Raw genomic sequence first — 24,267 nt, 5'->3', positions numbered from 1 at the left:
TGGTAGGCAGGGCAAAAAAGGGGAGGAGGATAAACAGAATAGTTTTTTAAAAAGTCAAATTACTTTCAACTGTACATTAAAATTTTGGTAAAATTCCTTCAATTTTGTACCTTCTTCTTAAAGAGTATATGTGATAAACATTGAGAAATCTAACCTTTGTTTCTTCTGTCCTCACTGCATCCAGCAAATAATGAAGTAGCTCCTGACTGTCCTGTTGTTGAAAACTTTTAAATGCAGGGGCCCTATGATTTAAAAACAAAACAGGAAAGAAAAATAAATAAAGTAATTATATCAACAATATATTACTATTATTTAAAATCACCTTGAAATAACATATATTCAATATTCATATATTCAAAGGTTCAATTTACTCTTTTTTCTATAAACAGAAGCACAAAATATGGTTACTGTTCCCATGAGGATGAGATCTTCAGGACACTGAAAACAATATAGCTAACATTTATTAAGCAGTGACTACACATCAAGTACCATAAATGCGTCAAGCTTCACAGTACAGTATTTTGAACTTTTATCTTGAGAGTTCGGGGACACCCTTAAGGTACATGACACACCACAGAACATCACAAAACTAGGAATATATATATATATATATATACACACACACACACTTTTTTTTTTCAAATTTCTAGGAAAGAATAAATGAATGCTTTAAAGCTAAGCTAGGTCCTTTATGACGTGTTTCTTTCTAGGCACATAAAGGTTTTGTTTTTAACCATATTGGCAGTATCTTGGGAAATTTACTTAAACTTTGCATGTCTGAAAACTCATCTTAAAAAATAAGAAAACTAAGCTAGATGATCTATAACGGCACTTTTAGATTTTATAATTCTATAATATAGAATTTATATAATTCTATAATTCTATAATGGGATTCTGAGTCAGGACAGACATCTATTTAAACCCTGACTTGTTCTTATGAAACAAGGGAAGCTACTCAACTTCTGGCAGTCTCAGTTTTCTTATACATAAAATGCGGGAAAACAATCACCTCTTCAGAGCATTATGAGACATAATTTACATAAAGAACACAGCTCCAACTAAACAAATGTTAGTTCCTTCTCTGCATGTGTGCTAAGTGGCTTTCAGTCAGGTCCAACTCTTCACTGACCCTATGGACTATAGCCCACCAGGCTCCTCTTGTCCATGGGATTCTCCAGGCAAGAATACTCATGTGGGTTGCCATTCCCTTCTCCAGGGGATCTTCCCAACCCGGGGATCAAACCTGCATCTCTTATGTCTTCTGCATTGGCAGGTGGGTTCCTTACCACTAGTGCCACCTGGAAAGTCACTTTCTCTTGGTAGTCCAAGACATAACAGCAATGTCACAGTAAGTGTCCAACTACTCATATTAAGCTCTTCCTACCCAGCGATCGAACCAGGCCTCCTGCATCACAGGCAGACTCAACTGTCAGAGCCACCAGGGAAGCCCAGCTGAGCGTATTAGTGCTGCGTAACTCATGATCATTCCTATTAAGGTGGTAGATGCACCCACTTCTGACAAAGCTGATTAAAAAGAACTTTGGGAGAAAGTGGTCCTCTTTCAGTCTCCTTCATGCTGTGAAGAAACAGGAACAAGGCTGAGGTCAATGGTCCAGGGCTTGAAAGTTCCACCACTAACGGGTCCTTTAAAAACAGGATCAATTCTTTGTCAGAAATAAACAATTTTAAAATAAAATGTCATTAAAAATTCTAAGAGAGAGTTATACTGTTTAAATGATGACTAAACCATCTCAAGTGCATTAAAAAGCTTTATTTCCTCATATACAAGATAACTATATAAAAAATGAAATTAAATGCCTTACCTTGAAAAATATAGGTATTCTCATATCCTCTGCCCTTTACTTTACATAACTATTAGCTTAAGAGTGAAAAACCAATCTTTCATTGCTTTTAACTGTCCCTTCATGTACTCTCCTAAAACTACTCATTGACTTGCTATCTGTACATATTCACAAATAATCATAAACATTTATGAGCAAAACCCCATATTCTTCTTCCCAAATATTTTACTAATAAAATAAGGAATGGGAATTATGTCACAAAATACATAACCTTGTACTTATTTTATGCATACTCTTAATAATAATGAAGTATTGAGTGTTTTCTCCCTAATTTGGGGACGAAGACATTTATCACTTCTGTTCAACATATTACTGGTGGTTTGAGCCACAATAAGGTATGGAAAATAAAGAAAAGGCATACAGATTACAAAGGCCCAAAGAAAACAGGTGGTGAAAGAGCAGTGATCTATACTGATAGTCCCACCACTCAGGTCAACTATTATGCCCTAAAAAACTAAGACCTAAGATTGAAAATCTCCCTCTTAGAATGACATAAACCTACAGTGATCAGCTATAATATCTGATTGCCATATACTAACTTCACAGCTTCAAGTGTGAAATACTTAAATCTAACATCAGATCACAGTTAGTCAGAAATCTTTTCAAACACCTATCATTATTTTGTAAAGCAGTCTTCACTAGCTCCCAAGGTGGCAACTGGGCTCCACCATAAAAGTCTCAAGAGAATGAAAGGGCAGTAAGTTTACAGACTGACTTTTCAACAAAAAATACAACCATAGTGTCTTTCAAAATTGCTTCTTTGGAAGAAAAATCTAAGGTTACTACACTGGGCTAAGAAGTTTTAGAATTCCTTTTTAAGAATTTCAACAGCCAGATTATGAGCTATACCTTCACTCTTTGTTCCTCTGAAACACACATAGACAAATCAATTTCTGCTGCTACTGCTAAGTCACTTCAGTCGTGTCCAACTCTGTGCGACCCCATAGACGGCAGCCCACCAGGCTCTGCTGTCCCTGGGCTTCTCCAGGCAAGAACACTGGAGTGGGTTGCCATTTCCTTCTCCAATGCATGAAAGTGAAAAGTGAAAGGGAAGTTGCTCAGTCATGTCCGACTCTTCGCGACCCCATGGACTGCAGCCTACCAGGCTCCTCTGTCCATGGGATTTGCCAGGCAAGAGTACTGGAGTTGGGTGCCATCGCCTTCTCCAAATCAATTTCTAACTGGAATCCTAATTATTAGTGTAATACCCTCCAAGACCACCAGGAACACACTTGGAGCAGAACAAGATGGGTTCATTACTTGTTGCTTTGAGGGGGAACACACACAACAGGGAACCATGGAGTGTCTCAATCAGAGGTATTGAAAAGAACCAATGGAGGATTTGTGTTTCAGTAGGGTAGTTTAGGGAAGAAATTAAGGAAAATAATTTTAGAAAAGGTCTGCTCTTAGTTGGATGCTGTAAGAGAGTGGGGGTATTTCTACGATGAAATATCTCAATAAAAGGAGAAATGGCAACCCACTCCAGTGTTCTTGCCTGGAGAATCCCAGGAATGGGGGAGCCTGGTGGGCTGCTGTCTATGGGGTCGCACAGAGTCGGACACGACTGAAGCGACTTAGCAGCAGCAGCAAAATGAAGATAAAGCTGTAACAAGTGAAAAAAGAAGTCACAGTGACTCATTCTGCCAAGAGAAGGTGACTGGGATCTTCTCAGTGGAAGAGTAATCTTGGTTTAGACAAAAAGTAGACTTGTTCTGTCTCATTTTAACAGTCTTGGAGTAACCTTGCTTGAGGCTGGTATTCTGTGAGGTTCATGTGAACAATATGGCCTAACTGTGGGTATCAGGATAGCTTCCAGGTGTCAGAGGCTGCCTTTTTCCCTTTCTCACTAGTTAAAAAACCCAATATCAAACTAGGCTCCAAAAAACCTTTAGATGATCACTATTAAAATTAAATCTACCTTTAAAGGATAAAAAATGCTGTATTTAAGGAAATGTTACCAATAACTATAAACTTTATAATAGAGATTTTATAATATAAAACAAGAATCCTAGACGTTTCATTCAACAAAAATCAAAACGCTTTAGTCTTTTCTAATAAGTCTACTCAAGAGCTGCCTCAGTATTTTCTCTGTTGTTTGACTTATGAGATGTTTGAAGCAAAACATATCTTAAAGCTCTGATTTTAGAAGTTTTAAGTCTTATTATTTATTTTCACAAAATGTTTTTGAATTATTTTTTCAAATTCTCTGACTACCACCTCAATGGATAGCTCTGAGAAGATAGATTTTGGCAACATCACTGGCTTATCTAAAAAGAGCTATTATCCAGATAATTATACTTCTCACCAGTTGAGAGTCAGAGGAAGGAACAATCTTGAGTTTTGTACCATGTTCTTTGATTTCATTCATCAATTCAGTAAGAATGTAAGACTGTGCCAAATTCTGAAAGAAAATAAAAGTATTATCTTCTGATTCAGTTACAATATGCCTCTAATTTCACGGAATAAATATTCTCTCCAAGTTTCAAATATCATCTGATATAGCAAAAATGTCTTTAGGTTTTAAGAAAATTTAACTAAATACATTTAATAAATATCACTAACAGAGCCATGGTAAAATACAGAGGTCTTGCAGAATCACTGTGGAAAAAGAAGGCATATGTACTATATGGCAATGGCTAAAGTGAAAAGGAAAGGCACTCAGTCGTGTCTGACTCTGCGACCCCATGGCCTATACAGTCCATGGAAGTCTCCAGGCCAGAATACTGGAGTGGGTAGCCTTTCCCTTCTCCAGGGGATCTTCCCAACCCAGGGATCGAACCCAGGTCTCCCACATGGCAGGTGGATTCTTTACCAGCTGAGTCACAAGGGAAGTCCAACGGTTAAGATAGCCTAAAACAATCAAAAAGAAAACAGACAAACTTCTAGACGAACATTTAGCAGTCCAAGGTGTGCTATTTGACGTCCAAGGTGTGCCAAAAAATACCAATTAATTAAAACAAACTTTTATATTTTACAAAGCTTTCCCATGGCCCTTACCTGCATGACTGCATTGAAGAAGCAAGTATTTCCTAAATTTGTAATTCCCTTTACAGATGTTACACTGCCACCTTTTCTTCCCTTATTTTTTTCACCTGTTTCACATTTTTCTTCACAAAGTTTTATGATTCTAGAAAATGCACCTAAGTTAGAGAAAAAACAATGGATATGAGACTTTAAATACCTATCATTTAATACAATTTAAATATATTATTTAAAATTAAATAAGATTTTTCCTCTGAATCAATGTTTCTGAGGGGCAAGAATACAAATGGAAATAAGTAGCTCTTGTTTTGTATCCTACTGCTAAAGCAATTCATTTTAATTCATCTTAATACATACACATCCATTCTTCAAACCTCCCTGTAGAATTCCAGATGAATTTAAAAATAAAGTGGTTTAAAATGAATTTTAAATAAGCAAGTAGAAAAGATCTTGGTTCCTAAATACCATTGTCCATTAAAACAAATGAAGACTCTCTGAAGAAAAGGCTGATTCTAAACCTGGGGCAGCAAGAGGCAAAATGAGCCTGTACCATTTTTGTTATGCCAGAAAATAAGTGCTCCAAAGAAGAAAAAAAGATTATGTCGAAATACACAGGCATCATTTTGAACAGGTTTCCAGTGGTCCAATTTAGAACAATTTGAATATCAAAATAAAGAAGAGTGCTGATAAGAATATTACTCACTGAACAAAATGACAACGAGTCTGAATTGATGACTTTTTAAATGAGTATAAAAGAAAAAAAGTCTCCTTACAAAAGAATGCCGATTAATAAACAGAAGAAATGTGATGGAATTTTAAAAACACCATACAGTATTAATTTGGGGATGGTATAGTTCTTGTTTTCTATAAATTAGAAAATATCAAAATAAAATCCATGGATGCTCAAGTCTCATATAAAATGGCACAGTATCTGCATGTAACATACACACATCAACCCATATACTTTAAATCATCTCTAGATCACTTATAATACCTAATACAATAAAAATGCTATGTAAATAAATAGTTGCCAGTGAACAGCAAATTCAGGTTTTGCTTTTAGGAAGTATCTGGAATTTGGGGAGAATATTTCTGATCTGTGGTTGGCTGAATCCAAGGATGCAGAACCTGGGGCTTGGGGATGGGGAATCCCACAGCATAATATAAAAAGTAAAATACCTAATACTTAAGGGTATGGTAAAGTGCATGTTTTGGGCTTACTGACTTGCATAATTAACACTGATTTGCAAATTATATCAATTGATCATGTTTGAAATAATTATGAAATAATTATGAAAATAAGAAAAATTTCTAACATTTATGAACTGACATTATTGATTATCTATTTAACAGATTTCTAAATCATTATAATTTGAAGTTGACAGGAAACTGCCAAGTTCTCAAATCTGATTTTAAAGGGATGTTCTTTTATATTCCTTTCAACTCTCAGATTTTACAGTATTTCCAATTATATTTCTATTTACCTAATACTGACATTGGAGAGGGAAATGGCAACCAATCCCTTCCAATATTTTTGCCTGGAGAATCCCACGGACAGAGGAGCCTGGCAGGCTGCGGTCCATGGGGTTTCAAAGAGTTGGATACAGCTGAAGTGACTTAGCATGCATGCATGCAATACTGACATGCTGTACTGCATTGCTAATTAACTTTTAAGTGGCTGTCTGCTTCTCCAACCAGATTCATGGAGATAAGACAATGTCTCTTATGACTGCTCTATCCTCCACAGAGGTGTGATGTTGAAGAGAATATATACATTTTAAAAGCTCAATATAAATTAAAACCGACAACATTAAACAGCAAATACAGTCAAATGTTAGCTTTATATGCTTCCAATGACTTCTTAAGATGAAATAAATGAAGACATCTCCTCCCCAGCCTTCTGTACAAAAGCATTATGGGAGATGTAAAGGAGCTGAGGAGGCCCTTTTCTCAGGGACAGGAGTGGGAAACAAACACCATCAAAAGAAACCTCAGTCTCAGGTACTGGCAGACTGACATCAGGCACACCTTGTTGGTCACATTAGGTTTGACTTGGAGCCTGTGACTTTTGCCAAAGAAAAGGCTTCTAGCTATAGGGCTCCAGTATCAATCAAGTGGGATGATTAACATATTTTCTTATATGGTTTGTATAAGGATTAAATGAGCTAAACTTGCTTTACAAAGTATCTGGCATGCTAAGCACTATGTAAGTGTGTGAAAAACAGCCCAGAGAGCCCCCCAAAATTGCTGTTCATGCCAACATCCACATCTTCATGAGCTATTTGTCACGTCCATTGTTTGTCTGTTCTCACTTTCTTCTCTTTAATCATTTCCTGTATTTTCGGGGGATTTTCCCCTCAAGTTTATCTCATTTCTAACTGGATTTCCTAAATTGCTAATGTGAGTTTTGCCTTTTACATTGACTTCATGGTTTTTATGATCCTGCTTTTTTTCCTAACGTGAAAACATCTTAGTGAGAAAAATAGATCTGTGGGTTCTCAGATGTTTCTTTTACTAACCAAATCTATTACAAAGAAAAGATTTTTCCTTCAACTCAACTTTTACCCTGTGACACATTTTATCATAAACTCTATTACCTGCTTTTCCCCCCTTTACTCCTGTTTCCCCCTTTATTTCTATGTTAAACACTACTGGTTGTTACTGGATATTTGTTATCCAGATAACGAAGGGTTGTTTTTAAATCCCAACCCTAGAGTTCTGAATTAACACAGAAAAGAACTAGTAAAATAGATCTCTTCTCCTGTCCTCCAGATATTAAAATAAATGATAAGAATTATATCCCACAGTAGAGCCTGGGGACAAAGCTTGGTACAATCAATGGAGAGGGTCGCTGAAGTACAGAGGCCAGGCGTAGAGAAAAGGAAAAGCAGGAAAAGGCCAGACAGTATTCAAACTTGCAAGGAAATGTGAAAGCAAATGAAAAAGCCAGCCAGTGCTTAAGAAGCACTACACAAACAAGAGGAAGCCCCATGCCAATCCTGGCTTGCAAACGGGAGCAGTCCACCTCTTAATTACATCTGATATTCCGACTGAAGTCCAGAATTGGCAGACTTCAGACTCTCATTGTAGCTGTTGCCACTGGATGGCTTCATAGTGCTTTTTAAGAGATTTAGGACAAAAGAATAATTAAATCCAAGCACTGTCCCGTCTTTTGGGGCAAGGTTGTTGCTGTGATTTTACAAAACTCATTCTCCAACTGGTTAAGTGATTTGCCCAAAATTAAAAATGATAATCTTTTCATTATAAATCCATTGTCATTTTGCCAGGTAATTTCTCTTCAGTGATTTATGCACAATGAGAAGAATTACAAAAAAATAGCAGGCAAGATTCGTACAGATTTGACTGTTCTCAACCCCTAACAAATACGACTTCTCACAAGTATTCCCCTTAGTTAACATTCTTAATAAATGTTGCCATGTTTTAGCTTATTATGAAAACAGAGTGGCTGGGGGGAAATAAACTATATAGATATTAACTCCACATAAATATATACTATATATCTATAAATTAATTATTCACTTGGGAAAATACTTCCAGAACTAAATTATATTTTAATCTTATAAGACCAAGTAGTATTTGTTAAACCATAAAGTGCAAATGATTTATGTATCTGTATATCACATTTACCCATCAGTTTTCAAAACATCTGGGATAGCATCTTAAAGTAAACAATGTTCATAAGACCATCTGGTCAAAACTGCAGGCAAAAAAAAGCATAAGCATATGGAAAACCAGATTTTACCCTTCCCTTCAGCAGTAAGGGATGACAAATGTCAAACCTAGATATATCCACGCTTCACTGTGCGATGCTTTTCAGCACCACCTGGCTCTCCATGCAGAGCCACCAAATATGGACAGCACTGCCAGGAAGAACATATCCACGGGGCAATGGCAATAAAAATAGTTTATTTCATGGTTAAATAGCTACTTCGCACAAGTGGCAAGAGTCTGTTTTGTTGACTTTTGCCATGTAACTCTGTGAGAACACATTTAAAGTTAATTATATTAGGCTTGAATATTAAATAGATCCAATAATAGAACTAGAAAACGGACTGACATTTTCTAAGAACTATTTATATGTATCTTATTTAAAGGGCACGTTTTTCATTTTACTAAGCAGCATGCTTACAATGAAATAGTTATATATGAAACAGTTTATATAAATACATGTGAACTATAAATGTAAAATCTAACAGTTCAAATAAAATTGTTTTATTAAATGTCCACTGTGTACCAGATACTGTATGTACCACTATCTGTAATTATTTATAATTAATTGCCTATGATTTATGACTGGAGTATAAGGAATTGACATACAGTGAATAGCATAGAGAAATTTAGCCTGAAATTCATGATTACATCATGGTAAAACTTTTAGAAACTAAGTATTCATGTACATTTACTTACTGAAACTGTCAGCTGTGAGTTTAGGGTTCTAGTTGAAAACAAGGGTGTTTGAATCAGTCTCACAATTATCTGACCTACAGACAGGTATGCATTTTAATAAAATGCAATTTATTACTTCCAACGTAGAAAAATTACTGATCATTTTGCTTTTAGAGACAACAAAGCTTTCTCAATCTGGCAGCGATTTTAGATCATATTCACTTTAAGAACTCTTCCTTTATGAACACAGAATGAATGCAACTAAGGGCTGAACTTCAAGACGTTTTGAAGGATGGTATAATTAAAAGGACAAAGCTGCTACAACAATAACAAAAAAAATAAACTAGACAAAGTCTTCATCATTTTCTGGCTGAAGCACCAGCAGAGCCAAAATAAAGAGAAAAAAAAATGTTTTCAAAATTTGGCTAAGACTATCTAAAAAGTCATTTTAAGTACCTCAAATTTTGCTACCATAAAAATGAGTCCAACACAAAGATTCCCTACCTTTTAAACCAACTCTAGACATTAAATTTTAAACTTTAAAAAATCCTTAATGTACCAGAAAATTGTGAGTGAATATCTTTATAACCTTAGAATACAAAAGACTTTCAAAGCATGACCTCAAAGGCTAAAAAACCGTCACAGGAAAGACTGGTGGACTTAGTAACAATGACTCTAAACACTTCATGACTGCTCCCTCCAAACCCCAACAACAAATCCAAAAAAGTCACCAAAAACTATAAAGAAAGTTAGATATGGAAAAATGAGTATTCTTGCCAACTAGATCCTTTGCATAGTCTTTCCGGAGGGCAGCTTAACAACAGTAATCAAAATTCAAGATGTGCTTATAAATTGGCCAGAAATTCCAAAAAATTTAACCTACAGAAATACAGAGGCAAATACACAGAGATGCAGTTTTGCTCATCATAGGATAAAACTGAAAACAACCAACAGTGGATTTGTTGCCAAAGAATATCAAATGTCGCTCTTTTCGCAAAGGCATACATGTGTGTGAACCGTCTTGGTTAAACCAGAGCTGGAACACTAGTGTATCCTGAGTATCCCATAGGCATGAGGAAAGCAAACTTATTTTGCAGTCTGCTTTATTTAAAGAAAGAATCTGAAAGCATCATCTCCTCTGATAACTTTCCTCACTGTAAAGATCATGATCAAACTAAGGCACACAGCTAATTGTACAGAGTAGATTCAAACCTGGGCAATCTGGGTTCAGAATCCACATATCCGTTATGATCTGCTATCTGTCTAACAATGAATGATAAGGTTTCTAAGTGTAACAACTTAAGACACTGATGAAATGCTAGTGGTGATAGAAAAGACTACTGCTTTCAAGCAAAAGTTGGATATAATCAATTGCTGGATGTTTTTGGTGTATGAATTTATAGCTTTATTAAGGTTTATAGCAGCCCTGAGATTCTCAAAGGGTTCATCAAAAAATATTAAGCCGTAATACTCTACGTACCCACTGTATGCAATTTAACATCTTCCTCTACACCCAGAAGGGTACAAGTTAGCACCATTTTTGGGAGAACTGAGTAAATTCATTCAAGTGGTTTTCTGTGTTCTGTAATTCAGAAGAGGAACTCCAGATTTAAATCCCAACAGGTAACAAGTTGTTTTTTTAAATGTTCAACATTTTTTTTGTCCCTAACCCCTTTCATATATGGGAATAACTATTTTTAGTACTTATGTTTTGAAAATGCAAATTTTAGGCATACGACTGTCACTTTATAGCAGAACTGTATTATTTATTTTAAAAAGTATTACATTATACATTGTTATTGTAAAGGGTACAATATTATTTATATTCAGATATATTATTTCAGATCCCAAATGTATATACTTTCTCATTTCAAAAACAGGTACAACAAACTTAATAAAAGCAAAGAACCAACATGTCTTTTTACATCAGGAGCATAAGCTTAATTAATTGAACAGAATATAAAATTTTATGCTCCTTTAAGTTCTTTGAAAATAGCATCCCATCAGTATTACTCAAATTTACTGGTTCAGAAAGAATGTGGGATTCTCTATCATCTGCCTAGTTCACATATATGCAATGACACAATTTTGACAGGAATTCCTGTATTTGTAGAATACTTCTGTGACATTTACAAGACTATCAAAATGAGCAATAAGCCCTCTGAGAAAATTGGCCCACTTTTAACAATACATATTTCTGGTTTTTTGGGTGGGTCTCACAAGAAAGTTTTCTTGCTCTTTTTCCAATCTTGTGTTATATATGACCTTTTCATTATAAGATTTTGTTTGTTGTTTTTAGTTTTCTGATATGTGTTTGAGGTGGAGGTTGTGGAGATTTTTTTTTTAAAGCAAATCCTAGCATCAGATGTGAGATCTACACAGCTGTAAGCATTCTTCTGGGAACCAGCGCTGGGATTCCCTCAACTGCTTAATGCAATTACCTAAACCAGTCATGTAGTATTAATGTAATTTGCCCATTTCTACAGCTGAAAAGAAGTTTAATCTTTAAAGAGTAAAAGGAAAAACTTGCTATCCCACTATTCCTCTACCTTGGAATCAAATAACAATGACTTCACCTGGTTGTTCTCCAAATTCCTCTACCTCCTGGTTAACCATTGTCCTTAGAAGTCTGGATTGAGTCATATAATAAAATGACACTGCCATATGAGTGGGCAGGAATACATACAAGGGCATTCTTATCTATCTCCATTGCACAGTACGTGGTCTTTCTAAAATACGTAACTGATCATCCACTTCTCTGCTTAGAACCTACAAGTGGCTCAATACTGCCTGCAAGATAAACTCTAAACTTAGAAGGCCCTTCAATAGGTATTTCCACATACCTCCAGATTCTCACCTCTCACCATGGCCATCATCACAAAACTCAATCTTGCAGCTATACAATCCCCTGTACAGATCCTTCATCAATAGGCTATCTCCCCTTCCCTTTCTGCTTAGCTAATGTTTAGCTGTCCTTCAGCTCCCTGCTTAGCTAATATTTAGCTGTCCTTCAGCTCCCAGCTTAGAAATCTCTTCCTCTAAATAAAAATTTCCTGGATCTTCTAGGTTAGATACCACTCCAAAGTGTTCTTATAGTCCACTGTACTTGCTCCACCATCACAGCACTATTTAAGCAGCAATTATAATTATGACTTGTCAATATCCCTCACTGACTAAAAGATCAATAATGGCAGGAACTGAGAAGCAGATGTGTCTCATGCACTACTGTATCTCCAACATCTAGCAGTTTCTGGCACAAGGTAGAAACTCAGCTATATTAAAAGACTGAATGAACAGATAATTTTATAATATTCAGGGGTGTTTTGGTGAAAATGCAAGAATTCAGTTCAATTCAACAGTATTTACTGCCTAGTTCTATGAGAATCAGAAAGAACGTAAGTCAGGGTACATTCCTCAAGACACGTACAGTTGTAAAAATCAAACACAGATACACACAAAAGCTGAACACCACAAAACCGAGTGTTAAGATTATAATGTAGGCTACACAGAAGAGATAAAACAAAGGACTGGAAAAGTGTCACTGAAGTAGGATCTGAGCCGAGCCTTCAGACAAGAAAGATGGAAGACAGAAACTACAAGGACAAAAATGTGCTAGTTCAGCAGTTCTCAAAGTGGATCTGAAGACAACCTCCATCTCTTGAGCGTCCTTAAGCTCAACAGTATTTTCGTAATAAGCCCAAGATGTTATTTGGTTTTTTAACTTTCATTCATTCTCAATTATACAAAGCAGTTTTCCAGCAGCTACATGCCATGTGATATCAGAACAGATTGGATGCATAAGTAACTGTGAGAATCCAGCTGTTTCTATTAAGCCAGACATTCAAGAGAGTTGTAAAAATGTAAAACAATGCCACTGATTGGTTTGTGTTGTTCTGGAAACAGTTCTCTGTCCTAAAAATATGATATTTGTGTTAACATGTCATGGAATTACTGCTATTTTTCAGTAAAATTAAAAAACGTTCTAATTTTTTTTAGTTTTAATTTCTAATATGAGAAATATTGATAGACAGAGTCTAAAGAGCTACTGGGAACAAAAGTTGAGATTCACTGAGCAGAGAGGCTGAACTAGATGTATCAGATGTGAAACGAGCCCAGGCATCATGTAACTTAAAAACATGTTTAACATACAGGTACAGGCTTTCCTCTCAGTAGTTATTTTTACTTAACATATAAAAAGACTCCTTTTAAGTCACTCTTATCCTTTCACTTGAACACAATGTATACTGTTTAATAGTCTTTTTGAGTTTCCATATACAGACATTTTTATATTTCCACAATCTTCATGATTATCATTTAAAATAGCTATATAATCATATCCAGCATTCTTACAAACCTCAATAGCAACTTCCATATTTGATCTGTAAAGCATTTTATAATAATATTACTATCTCAAAAAACTTACTTCTAGAATACCATGGGATCTTATCTTAAATCAAACTTGCCCAAGAGCTACTGAAACTTGGAACACAGAGATAATAACATTTTGACTTAGAACTTCTGGAAACCCTGAATTCAGAACTATGTCTCTCCCTGACTTTAAAGGTTCTACACACTCTCAAACTCCTTCAAGAACCTGTCTCCCCTATTCCAAGTGCTACCCTGGTTCCATAAACAGTTAAAGCTTACATTAGCATTTCTTTCTCACCACCTGAAATGATGTCTTTTACCTGTCCAAAGTTTATCCTTTAAGGACCAACTTGGAAGCCAGCTCATCCACTCATGCGTGATTCCTACTGAGTTCAACTGAACACTGTTTTCCTCTTTGAATTTCTGAAGGACTCTATGTGAATATCACTCAAAATATAAATTCTATTCGAATTACATCATTTTTTTTTAAATTTCACACCTTAAACCTTAAGAAAGGTCTTGTCAACATCTCTTCTCATGGGAAAGATGGATAAAGTGCTGAGGAAAATGAGGCTCAGACAAGACTTCCCTGGTGGTCCAGCAGTTAAGACTCCACACTGTCAATGCAGGGGGCCTGGGTTTGATCCTTGGTCAGGGAACTAGACTTCACATGCTGCAACTAAAGATCCCACATGTTGCAACTAAGACCTGGCACAGCCAAATAAATTTTATATTTAAAAAAAAGAAAAGAAATAAAAGAATGAGAGCTAGTGATTGAAAAGAGTCAGATTTGAATGCCAAATACCCCCATGATTTTTCTCCCATTCCATACTCCGTACCTTACAATATCCTTTGTGATAATAAATACATAAGAAATCTGTAAAATTCAATGGAATCAGAGTGTCTTTATTCTTAACCTTAAGAAGTTCTAATGTAAAAATCCAGAGGAAATAATTTCTACAACTGTATTTTTGGCACCCATGCCATCCTGTCCCTACATTTCTTCTTTTGGCCAACAAAAGTAACGTACAGCTTTCAGGAGAGAGCCATCAAGACCAACATCTGCTCTCTAAGTATTAAATATCTACAACCACCATATTTTCCAATGAGTGAGTGATAAAATTAATCATTTCTTCTGCTGTCCAAGAACCTGAGTTTACCTCCTCTAGCTCCTTCTCCAGTGTTTTCACCATTACTGTCTCAGAGCAATAGCTAATAAAAATCATTCTCAAAAAAAAAAAATCATTTTCTACTGGGCTACAGAAAACACAGCTGAAAACTATACTTTTATATAATTTTTCAGTTTCTGATGCCACCTACTAAGCAGTTCAATTCCTGCTCCAAAGGCATTTCAAAATTATCATGGCCATTTATCCCCATTCGCCTTGTTAACCCAAATCCTGAGATCTGTACTTGATGCCTCCTACTCCCCCTCACTCATTACACAGTCCACCACTATCCACCAGAACCCCTCCTCATCTCTTACCTGCCTTACCCCAATAACCTCTTTAAGGATCTCCCCACCTCCACTCTTCATGCACAACAGTCTATTCTCCATTTGGCAGAGTAATCTTTATTTTTAAAAAAGACGGAATGACTACTACATTTCTACTTAAAATGCTTTAACAGTTTCCATGACTTTTCCAATAAAATAAAAATTCTTTACCATGGAATTCCCTACGGTATCCTTCGTGACCTGACAATGGTATCTTAACTTCATCACATTCTGCTCTTTCTCAGCAAACCACACTCCAGCCATGTAAGCCTTTCTTGATCACTGTGACCATGAGACCACATATCACTGCAATCTGTTCCTTTCCTTTATAGCACTTATCAGAAGTTACATGTGTGTTATGTCTCTCTCCCTATGCTCTAAACTCCATGAGGACAAGTTAAAACTGCTTTTGTTTTACCACTTCATATCAAAGTATTAAGTGGTAGGCACTTAACATTTTTGATTGAAAAAACTACTTCTCTATATATTCTTAATATATATTAACATGTGTTACATATTGCTTATGTGTTAGATAAGAAAATACAGTATATAATACATCACTTCCATAATAAAGAATTTGGCTGCTCTTTATTCCAAGTTTCTGAGAAGACCTCTCTAAATCTTTAGATTTCCAGAGTGACTGGAGAATCTATTCTACTTGTGGTGGGCCCTTCATACCACTCTTGACAGTTTATGTTAGCAAAGTATCTTTTTTATTCATGTGGGACTCTAGAGGGTGTACACTAATGAGATGACTAGGAATGGGGGCCAGCCATACCAGAAGGACCAAACGTGTGATTAGAGGGTTGGGATACTGGAGGCTCAGTTAAATCATGTGGCCAGTGATTCAATCAACCATGCCTATACAATGAAACGCTACTAAAACTCCAGACACCAAAGCTCCAGTGAGCTTCCCTGCTTAACAATACCCTGGGTGTACTGACACATCACTGCGCTGGGTGCGTGATGCATCCTGACCCCAGAGGAAGAAGATACAAAAGCTTCATGTCTGTTACCTTCCCACATCTCAGCTTGTATCTTTTCTTATGGCCAGTCCTGATTTGTGTCTTTTTTTGTTGCTGCTGCTATATTGAAACTGTAATTTTAAGTATGGCACTTTCCTATGTTCTGGGTCATTCCAATAAATTATTGAACTAAGAAGATAGCCAGTCGGTCAGAAATGCAGGGGGCCTGAGAACTCCTAGCCTGAGAATGGTGTCTGATGTGAGGGCAATCTTTTGGGAACTGAGCCCTTAATCTGCCAGGTTAGCCTAACTCCAGGTAGTGAATGTCAGGATGGCATTATGATGATAACAAATAACAGACGTCATTTCATAAATATGTGTCGAGATTTATGTATTTTTATACACATTACTTCCTAATCTTTAGAGAACACGTCTAAGCGTTACAACAATCCCACTTGATAGAATTATCATACAAATAAGAAGTTATAGTCACACAGACAATTTAATTATTTAGGTGGAACTGAAATTCAAATTCAGCACCATTTGACTCCAAAGCCCACAATCCAATAACTATCCTCTCCATCTTCTCATTATTAGTTATGTAAGTACAACACAAGATAACATCACAAAATCGCTACCTAAGAATTTACAGCACTCATACTGAGAGGTCACACTAAAATTCAAAGTACTCTTTATAAATGTATCATTTCTTTATAAGAATTATAAAATATTATACTTTAATACAAATTTCTTTAGCAACTGCTGTTAACTTACTTGTTTGTGTTTTAGAAACATGTTTCTGGAGAAAATCAACTATCTGAGCCAAAACCTTCTTATTACAATGTGTTGATAATTTTTCATCACACTCATAACACCTAAAAAAAATAAATTTAAGCAAATATTATGAAAACATGTTCAGTAGTTTTGCACATCAAGTAATAAAGTTAGTATTTATCCACTTTTGTCTTTAAATTAAGAGGTAAGGGAAATACATAGGGTGAGGCAAGAGCAGTAAGATACAGCTACAGACATAACCAGGGACAGTTCATACAGAGCCTTAGTATTTAAATTAAGAGTCTGGATCACTTATCCTAAGTGTAATGGAGTGCCATGAGAGGTTTTTAAGCAAGGGTTGCCATGATCCAATTTACATTTTAAAAACATCACTGTTTAATGTCAGATTGGATAGCATCAGGAATAGCGGGAGATCAGGGTAGATACAGTGGCTCGAGAGAGAAATGAACAGATTTATATACTTTCAGGTACAGGCAGGAATGAACTGGACATGAAAAGAAAGAGGAAAGGGAAAAGCTGATGTGGGTATGTCAAGTGACTCTCGAACAGGAGCAATTCTGCCCCACCCACACCCCTGGGGACATTTGGCAAAGCTGTGAGACACTTTTGATTATCACAACTGGCAAAGCTACTCTTGGCACCCAGTGGTTAGGGGCCAGGGCTAATTCTGTCCTCTCATGAGACAGGCCCCTTCACAATGAAGAATTATCAACCCAAATGACAACAGTAATGAAATTGAGAGATCCTTAAGTTTTCACCAACTGTACATGCTTAGGCTATCCCCTGTAGAGAATCACCAAACCAACTGACTATTGAAGAACTGATACTTTCCTTCTCTGGAATTCTAATTTAGCAAAATCAACTAGCAAGAATTTTTCTTTAACGTACAGAGAAAATGTTAAAGAAAACCAGAGATATGACTAAATTTCTTTCTTACTTAAATTTTATATTCATGGATAATGTTAATTTTCTTATTTTACAGATTCTGTTCAGGCTTAAAAGCACAAGCTGATATAATAGCTTTAGATATCTTACCTTATAAAACGCAGATATTTTTTATAGTAGACACCAAGTACTAACCAAATCTAACTTACCATATGATCCATGTGCTCAGATTAATTATAATACAGTGAAGCTCTGCTCTCCAACTCTTGAAGTGCTTCAGTGAATGCTGGCCTTCTGAGTTTTTACCACATCCCTAAAGATAAATAGAACACTATTTGTATGACTTCCGTACAAGTTCATTTCAAATTAATCAAAACCTAAATTATCCTTAAATGGCAACCCACTCCAGCATTCTCACCTGGGAACTCCCACAGACAAAGGAGCGTGGCAGGCTACAGTCTGTGGGGTCACAAACAGCTGGACAGGACTGAGCATGCAGCAGCACGCAGCACACCCTTGATATGTCAGATATAACTACAGTTAATGTAAACTGGTCTTTGTAAATGAGAATGTTAACTGATAAAGACCTAATGAACCCCAGAGGAATTAAAAGATTAAAAAAAAACAAATGGCTGAAATTTGGGGAGGGGGGGAGTTTTGTTTTAAACTTTTTAAAAAAGTTTCAGAAAGTAATTTAGATTCTCATTAAACTCAACTTCTTGCAGAGAGGCTAATTTAATTTACTTCTTGTCATACAGTAAAAACAGGCATAAGCCAAGTTAATTTCCATAGCATTTCTCTGATGCGCAGTGGAACACTGAGCACCTTCACAGGCCAGCAGTGCCTCTCCCCTGTACACACACTTCTAATGCCCTCACACCTCACCCAACTCCACTGAAAACTACTGAGACTCAGACCAATCACAGTAACTCCCATCACCAGGTAAGTAAAGAAATGAGATTCAATTTCTGTCAATGTGCCATGAGGGGCAGTTTAATGTATGTTTCGGGAAAAGTTTTACATATGGGAAGGGATGTACTTTTTGCCCTCCTTCTGACCTTTGCGGATCGCTACATAATGCGTGAAACACCTTCGAGCATCCTGAAACCATGGAATAGGATAGCACAGCAGAAAAATGGAAGACATCTCCGTTTTTAATGTTTTTTCCACTGAAGTAACTAACTCAGGAGTGACCCTATTTCTGGCTTTCCATATGAGATAATAAAGATAAATCTTATTGAAAAATATACATATATACTTTTAATTTTATTTAAAAATTCCCTTGTTAATAGTATCAGTTGCGCCTAAGCTCTTAAGAGAAGTTACTCTGCAAAAAAAAGGAAAAATCACTTCTCATAGAGAAGAAAATGAATCCCAAAAGATTTCTTAAAAAGGCTTGGATCCATTTCCTAAGTAAATACAAATAGGTAAAGGAGGGTCCACATATGAGAACTACTGCAAGTAGGCTGGATTCCCTTTCAAAATACTTATAAACCATGCACAATAACTGTCTGAACACAATATACATTTTACTTTACCTTAAACATTTCTATGCTTGGCCTTGGAGAATTCTATCTAAACACAGAATAAATTTATCTTAAATTCTAAGCACTACCAACAGTCCAACTCAGAGCGAGCAATTAAGGAAAATATTTAAGACAAACTCTCACAGAAAAGAGACTTTTGTCACCTGAAAACCACACTTGAGGCACAACCAGATATCAGGAGGAAGTATTGGCTGTCCATCACAGAATCTTCTTTCTTTTAAACATTCCAAGCAAACTGACCACAGGTTCTCAGCTATTGCTTTTTTTACATGATGCACGCTGACAGCATGACTTATATGTTGGCAAGTGAAACCTACTGAAAGAGGCAAAACAAAATTTGAACATCAGCAAGCAAAAGTCAACAATATTAAAATACTATTAACTAAAAAGCACAAAGATTCAAAAGACAAAATAACTTAAATGAATACATACTGTATGATTCCATTTATAAAACATTGTGAAATAACATAATTATAGAGTTGGAGAACACACTAGCAGTTGCCAGGGGCTTTCGATGGAGAGCAGCGGTGTGGCTATACATAAGCAGCACTCAGAGTGGCCAGTGTGTAGTCAAGTATCTTGACAGTGCTGGTTATAGAAAGCTACACGTTATTAAGCTATACACACACATACACACACATGTATGTACAACTGGTGAAACCTGAATTAGCTCTAAGGACTGTACCCATTTCAGTTTCCCGGTTTTGATGCTGTGCAACAGAAATACAGGATATTAAATCAGAAGAGATTGGATGAAGGGTGAATGGCATATCTTTTGTACGTTCCTGTGAATCTAAAATTAGTTCAAAAATTAAAGTTTAATAAATAAATTAAGAAGATTATTTACTGAGCAGCTACTATGCCTCAAGCATTTTGAACATATTTTCTTTCCACTAAGATACACAAGTAAAAACTTTTCCCATGGGCTAGCTCTGCTGTGATACTATTTTCACCACTGCTAAAAGAAAGGAGAGGAAAAAACAATGGCATAATTTGCAGGAACAAGAATTATCTGAATTCTTCTTAATGAATATTCCCAAATAACAAATATATTTTGCATGGCCATTAATTATCCTTTATAACAGATTCCAACTATGTGCACTGTGTGGCGACAAAAGGCCAAAATGAGCAAATATGTTAATTCTTCAAAATAACCATATTCGTCTCCCAAGGGCTCAGTACACTTCCATTTCTCCTAAATACCCGAACTCTTCAATTTCTCCACCTCAAATGTCCCAAATACTAAACCTACAGCTATCTGCCAAAATCAAACAACAAAGGCAGAAACTGAATACCTTGAAGAGGGAAACAGAAGTATGTACATTTCAACTTTCCCTACTTTCCTTTCTGAACATAAAGCATTCCTTTTTATCTACTGGTTAATGAGACTAAATATTACTTCCATTTCATTCTGAAGACAAAGAATGTGACAAATTAAAATACATAATTTCAACAAAAGTAGAATGTAAATCTGATAAAAGATTAAAACTTCTAATTTTACACCAAAAGCAAGTTATAAGAATTGGCATGAAAGAAGTAATTCTGAAGTCCTTTGGTTGAACAGCAAAGATACATGTCATTGAAAAAAGGTGTTTAGAGAAAGACTGATAAAAATGACCACACAAGAACTAGAAATGGTTTACCGAAAGTCATCATTTTGTTTTTGAGCTTTTATATTTTAAAATTCTAAGGGAAAAATCATTCCATACACCTTTTGAATCATCTCTAGCATAAGATGTAGCCAAGGTACAACTTAACCAGTCTCTGACTCTACAATTCAGACTTACAAAACTGAAATTGTTAATGAATTCAGAGATAAGTGAATGCAAGATAAAAAGTTTCCAGGTTCCTACATTAAACTAGCTTTTAAATACCTCAACTGTATATACTTTTTATAAGTATAAACAAATTTAAAAGTCTGAGGTGTTCCTGTAAGTGTTTAAACAGTATTTACTATCTTCTGTGAGGAGGGGAAATGTGAAAAATATCCTTCTACATTAATAAGTAAGTTTCCTCAGTTTCCTGCAATTTGTTTCGTCATATAATTGTCAAATTTTCATTTGACAAACAGGTCCTCTAGAGATTCCTAAATAAAAATATAAAAATTTATTAAAAGCAAATAGTTGTTTCACATTCATAAATCAAAAGCAATAATCAAAATATTCACATTTTTAAAATATTAATAAAAATTTTACAAGGAGGGCTTCCAGCATGCGAATGGTGACATAAAATCAACACTTTCCCTTTCTCCTCCCCAAAACTATCCAAGGGCAAAAAGAACAGAAAGTAAAAATACAAAGCTCATTCTCAGAGCAACCAGGAGATAGCTGAAGCCTGAAGTCACAAATTAAATGGGAAGACTTCCACCTCAAAGCAGTGGAGATCAAACAGGAATGTGCACAGAAGGAAGTGGAGAGAACACCGCAGCAGTGGATTCAGAGAACCACGCATGCTTTGCGCATACAGAACAAAACCTACATCTCTGTGCTGCAACAACAGTGGCAGGAGCTCCCCTTTATCCAATTTTGTTTTCAGAAGAAATGAAAGAAGGGGATTTCTCATTCACTAAGTGAAAATAATAAAGCAAGCCACAGTGCCAGAGAACAGCCTTATTCCTACGGCAGTTGGAAAGAAGAGAGAATTTGGATTCTGAAAAAGCCCAGGACTGAATAATCCTGGTAGTTGGAAAGAAGTAAAGGCTAACTGGGCTCAAACTCAACAGTTAGGTCTCAGCAGTGCTCTGGCCCTCCTTCTTACACAAATATTCTAAACCGAACTGGCCCAAGAAAGGCAACTTTACATGAAAGAATAGGTAATCAAAGAAAATCAAAGCCCCAAATTCCGTGCTAAGATAATATGAAAAGGGAAGGAAGGAAAAGCAAAAATGGCACTGCAATCACTGCCATGAGAGGAAAACACGAAAAAAGAAGTGAACACTTGAGGCTCCAGGGGCAACACAAAGGGAATGACCAGCAGAGTTCAGGAAAAATAAATAAAACGAAGGTAAAACCAAACAGAAGATGAAAGAGACACTGCTGAACACACTAAAAAAATTAAAATGAACAGCAGACAACAAGAAAAGGAAAACAGGAGTTTTAGAGGCTTTAAGAAAAAATGGTAACTATGGTAGATAGGCAAAAGAGAGTTATAAGAATAATCAAACCCCTGAAGAATACCATATTAACAGAACAAATATCTAAAGACATAATTCAGACTTTCCTCAATTCAGCAATCTGTTCTGAAACACTGTCCAAGCTAAAAACACTCAAAGTGGAAATAACAGATTAAAAACATCTTTTTTAAATGGAGACCTGAACTGGTAAAGCCAGTAAGGAAAATCCTCAGAGGCTAAAACCCAAGGCATGAGGCTAAAGAGAAAAACAAACCTGGAAGCCACTCAAGGTCATCAACCAACCTCACCGACTTGAGGGCTCAGTTCTAATAGTCATGAGAAACAAAAAACAAGAGAAGATGCCAGTTCTACGTTACTTTATAAAATAAACAAAATCTCAGCAAAAATGCCAACAGGGTATTTTGGAAACAGACAAGCTGATTTTGAAGTAATGCAGAAAATGGCTAAAATAAAAAGCAAAGGATTTATTCATTAAAAGCACATATGATTTGTCCTCTGCAACACTGTTCAGGATGCGAGACATCATAATTTACCAGCAACATCATCTGACGAGTCTTCATCGTGAGGTATAGGAGGCCTTTTACTTCTCTTAGCTTTCTCAGGTGAAGCTTTGGATGGCTGTTTCACCCGCATCTGTTATTTACTGAAAAGATTGGGGGTTGGGGGAAATACACGTTAATCCTCAAAATTAAAAATTGTACATATTTTACTTAATGCATATTAAAATGACTTCAAGTTTAATGAGCCTCGTAAATTTACAGAGGAGAAAGAGGGGAACATCAGCTGAAACTAAAGAAATTTTTATTACACCAACACACAAATGCCACATTACATCTGACTTTAACCAACAGTTCCCTACATGTATGATGTCCAGGTGAATTAAAAAAAATAAACTTTATGCCACTTCTGACTCCTGTGCTCGTCTCACCCTTTCTCTTGTTTCACCAGCTAGGAAGCAGTGGGAGCTGGAAAAGCCACAACATGCCAGGGATGGATGCCAAGTGCCAAGCACAGTACAGCCAGCCTTCCTGCACTGTACGACCCAGTGGACTACAGAGAGAGAAATACATTTCCAACTTTTTAAGCTCTTGCCTTTTTTGTGTGTTTTTTTCCCATTTTCTAGTTATGAAAAATTTAAAACTGTCACATAAGTTAAGTATAACGAACACCACAGACTATCTGGAGTCCACATCTGGAACATTTTGCCACATCTGTTTTATCTAATTATCAATGTGTATATAGACATATCTACACATGTATGTGAGTACATCTGTTTTTGCTGAACTATTTAGAAGTTGCAGACAACATATATTCCTTAAGGAGATTCTCCTATACATCACATCATTATCATTTCTAAGAAAATTAAGAGTGATTCCCTAATATCATATCTTATCATATTCTAATTTCTTCAGCTAACCCAAAACATCTACTTTTTTGAATAAGGATTCAGTTGGTTATGTCAGTGTCTTCTAATCGACAGCTGTTCTTCCCGCAAGAAATGGAGAACATTTTCACCTTCCTAAGACTCTGACTTTTTCGAGAGATCAGGACAGTGCATATGAGTCACACTGGAGAGCCTCTCAAAGTGTGGATTTTGATTCAAGTCTAGCACAGGACCTGAGAGTCTGCCTGTCTAAAAAGCTCCCAATAGGAAGCCACTGCTGGAGTCCACAGACCACACTTTCAACAGCAAAGTTGTATAATGTCTCACATAGAATTTAATTTTTTGTTCATGCTGTTATTTACCTCTAAATATATTTTTAAGAAATCCCTTATATTTCATAAAAATTCAAAGTTAATTCTAAAGGTTGTAGATAGAAGTTAATGC

At 36.0% G+C, this 24,267-nt stretch overlaps 1 protein-coding gene across 3 annotated transcripts in view; it reads right to left on the bottom strand.

Moving 5' to 3' along the window:
• The window catches only part of USP45 (ubiquitin specific peptidase 45), a 58,553-nt gene that overhangs the window by 30,590 nt on the left and 3,696 nt on the right, over positions 1-24,267 (bottom strand). Inside the window, exons 2-9 of one of the 3 annotated variants that reach the window (XM_040239123.1) lie at positions 22,973-23,082; positions 19,450-19,622; positions 17,969-18,072; positions 16,854-16,954; positions 4,860-5,002; positions 4,168-4,263; positions 1,514-1,644; positions 155-242 (exon numbers count right to left, since the gene is read on the bottom strand). In XM_040239123.1, the coding sequence (XP_040095057.1) occupies positions 155-242; positions 1,514-1,644; positions 4,168-4,263; positions 4,860-5,002; positions 16,854-16,954; positions 17,969-18,072; positions 19,450-19,622; positions 22,973-23,072 (936 nt within the window). In that variant the 5' untranslated portion in view covers positions 23,073-23,082. Of the gene's footprint in view, positions 1-154; positions 243-1,513; positions 1,645-4,167; positions 4,264-4,859; positions 5,003-16,853; positions 16,955-17,968; positions 18,073-19,449; positions 19,623-22,972; positions 23,083-24,267 lie in introns of those variants that run through there. The other 2 variants (XM_040239124.1, XM_040239126.1) reach the window with 2 other exon arrangements.

Source organism: Oryx dammah, unplaced genomic scaffold (assembly GCF_014754425.2).
Source record: "Oryx dammah isolate SB20612 unplaced genomic scaffold, SCBI_Odam_1.1 HiC_scaffold_4, whole genome shotgun sequence".
Classification (NCBI taxonomy): Eukaryota; Metazoa; Chordata; class Mammalia; order Artiodactyla; family Bovidae; genus Oryx; species Oryx dammah.
Note: the sequence above shows the minus strand (reverse complement) of the source record. Positions and strands in the feature narration are given on the sequence as shown.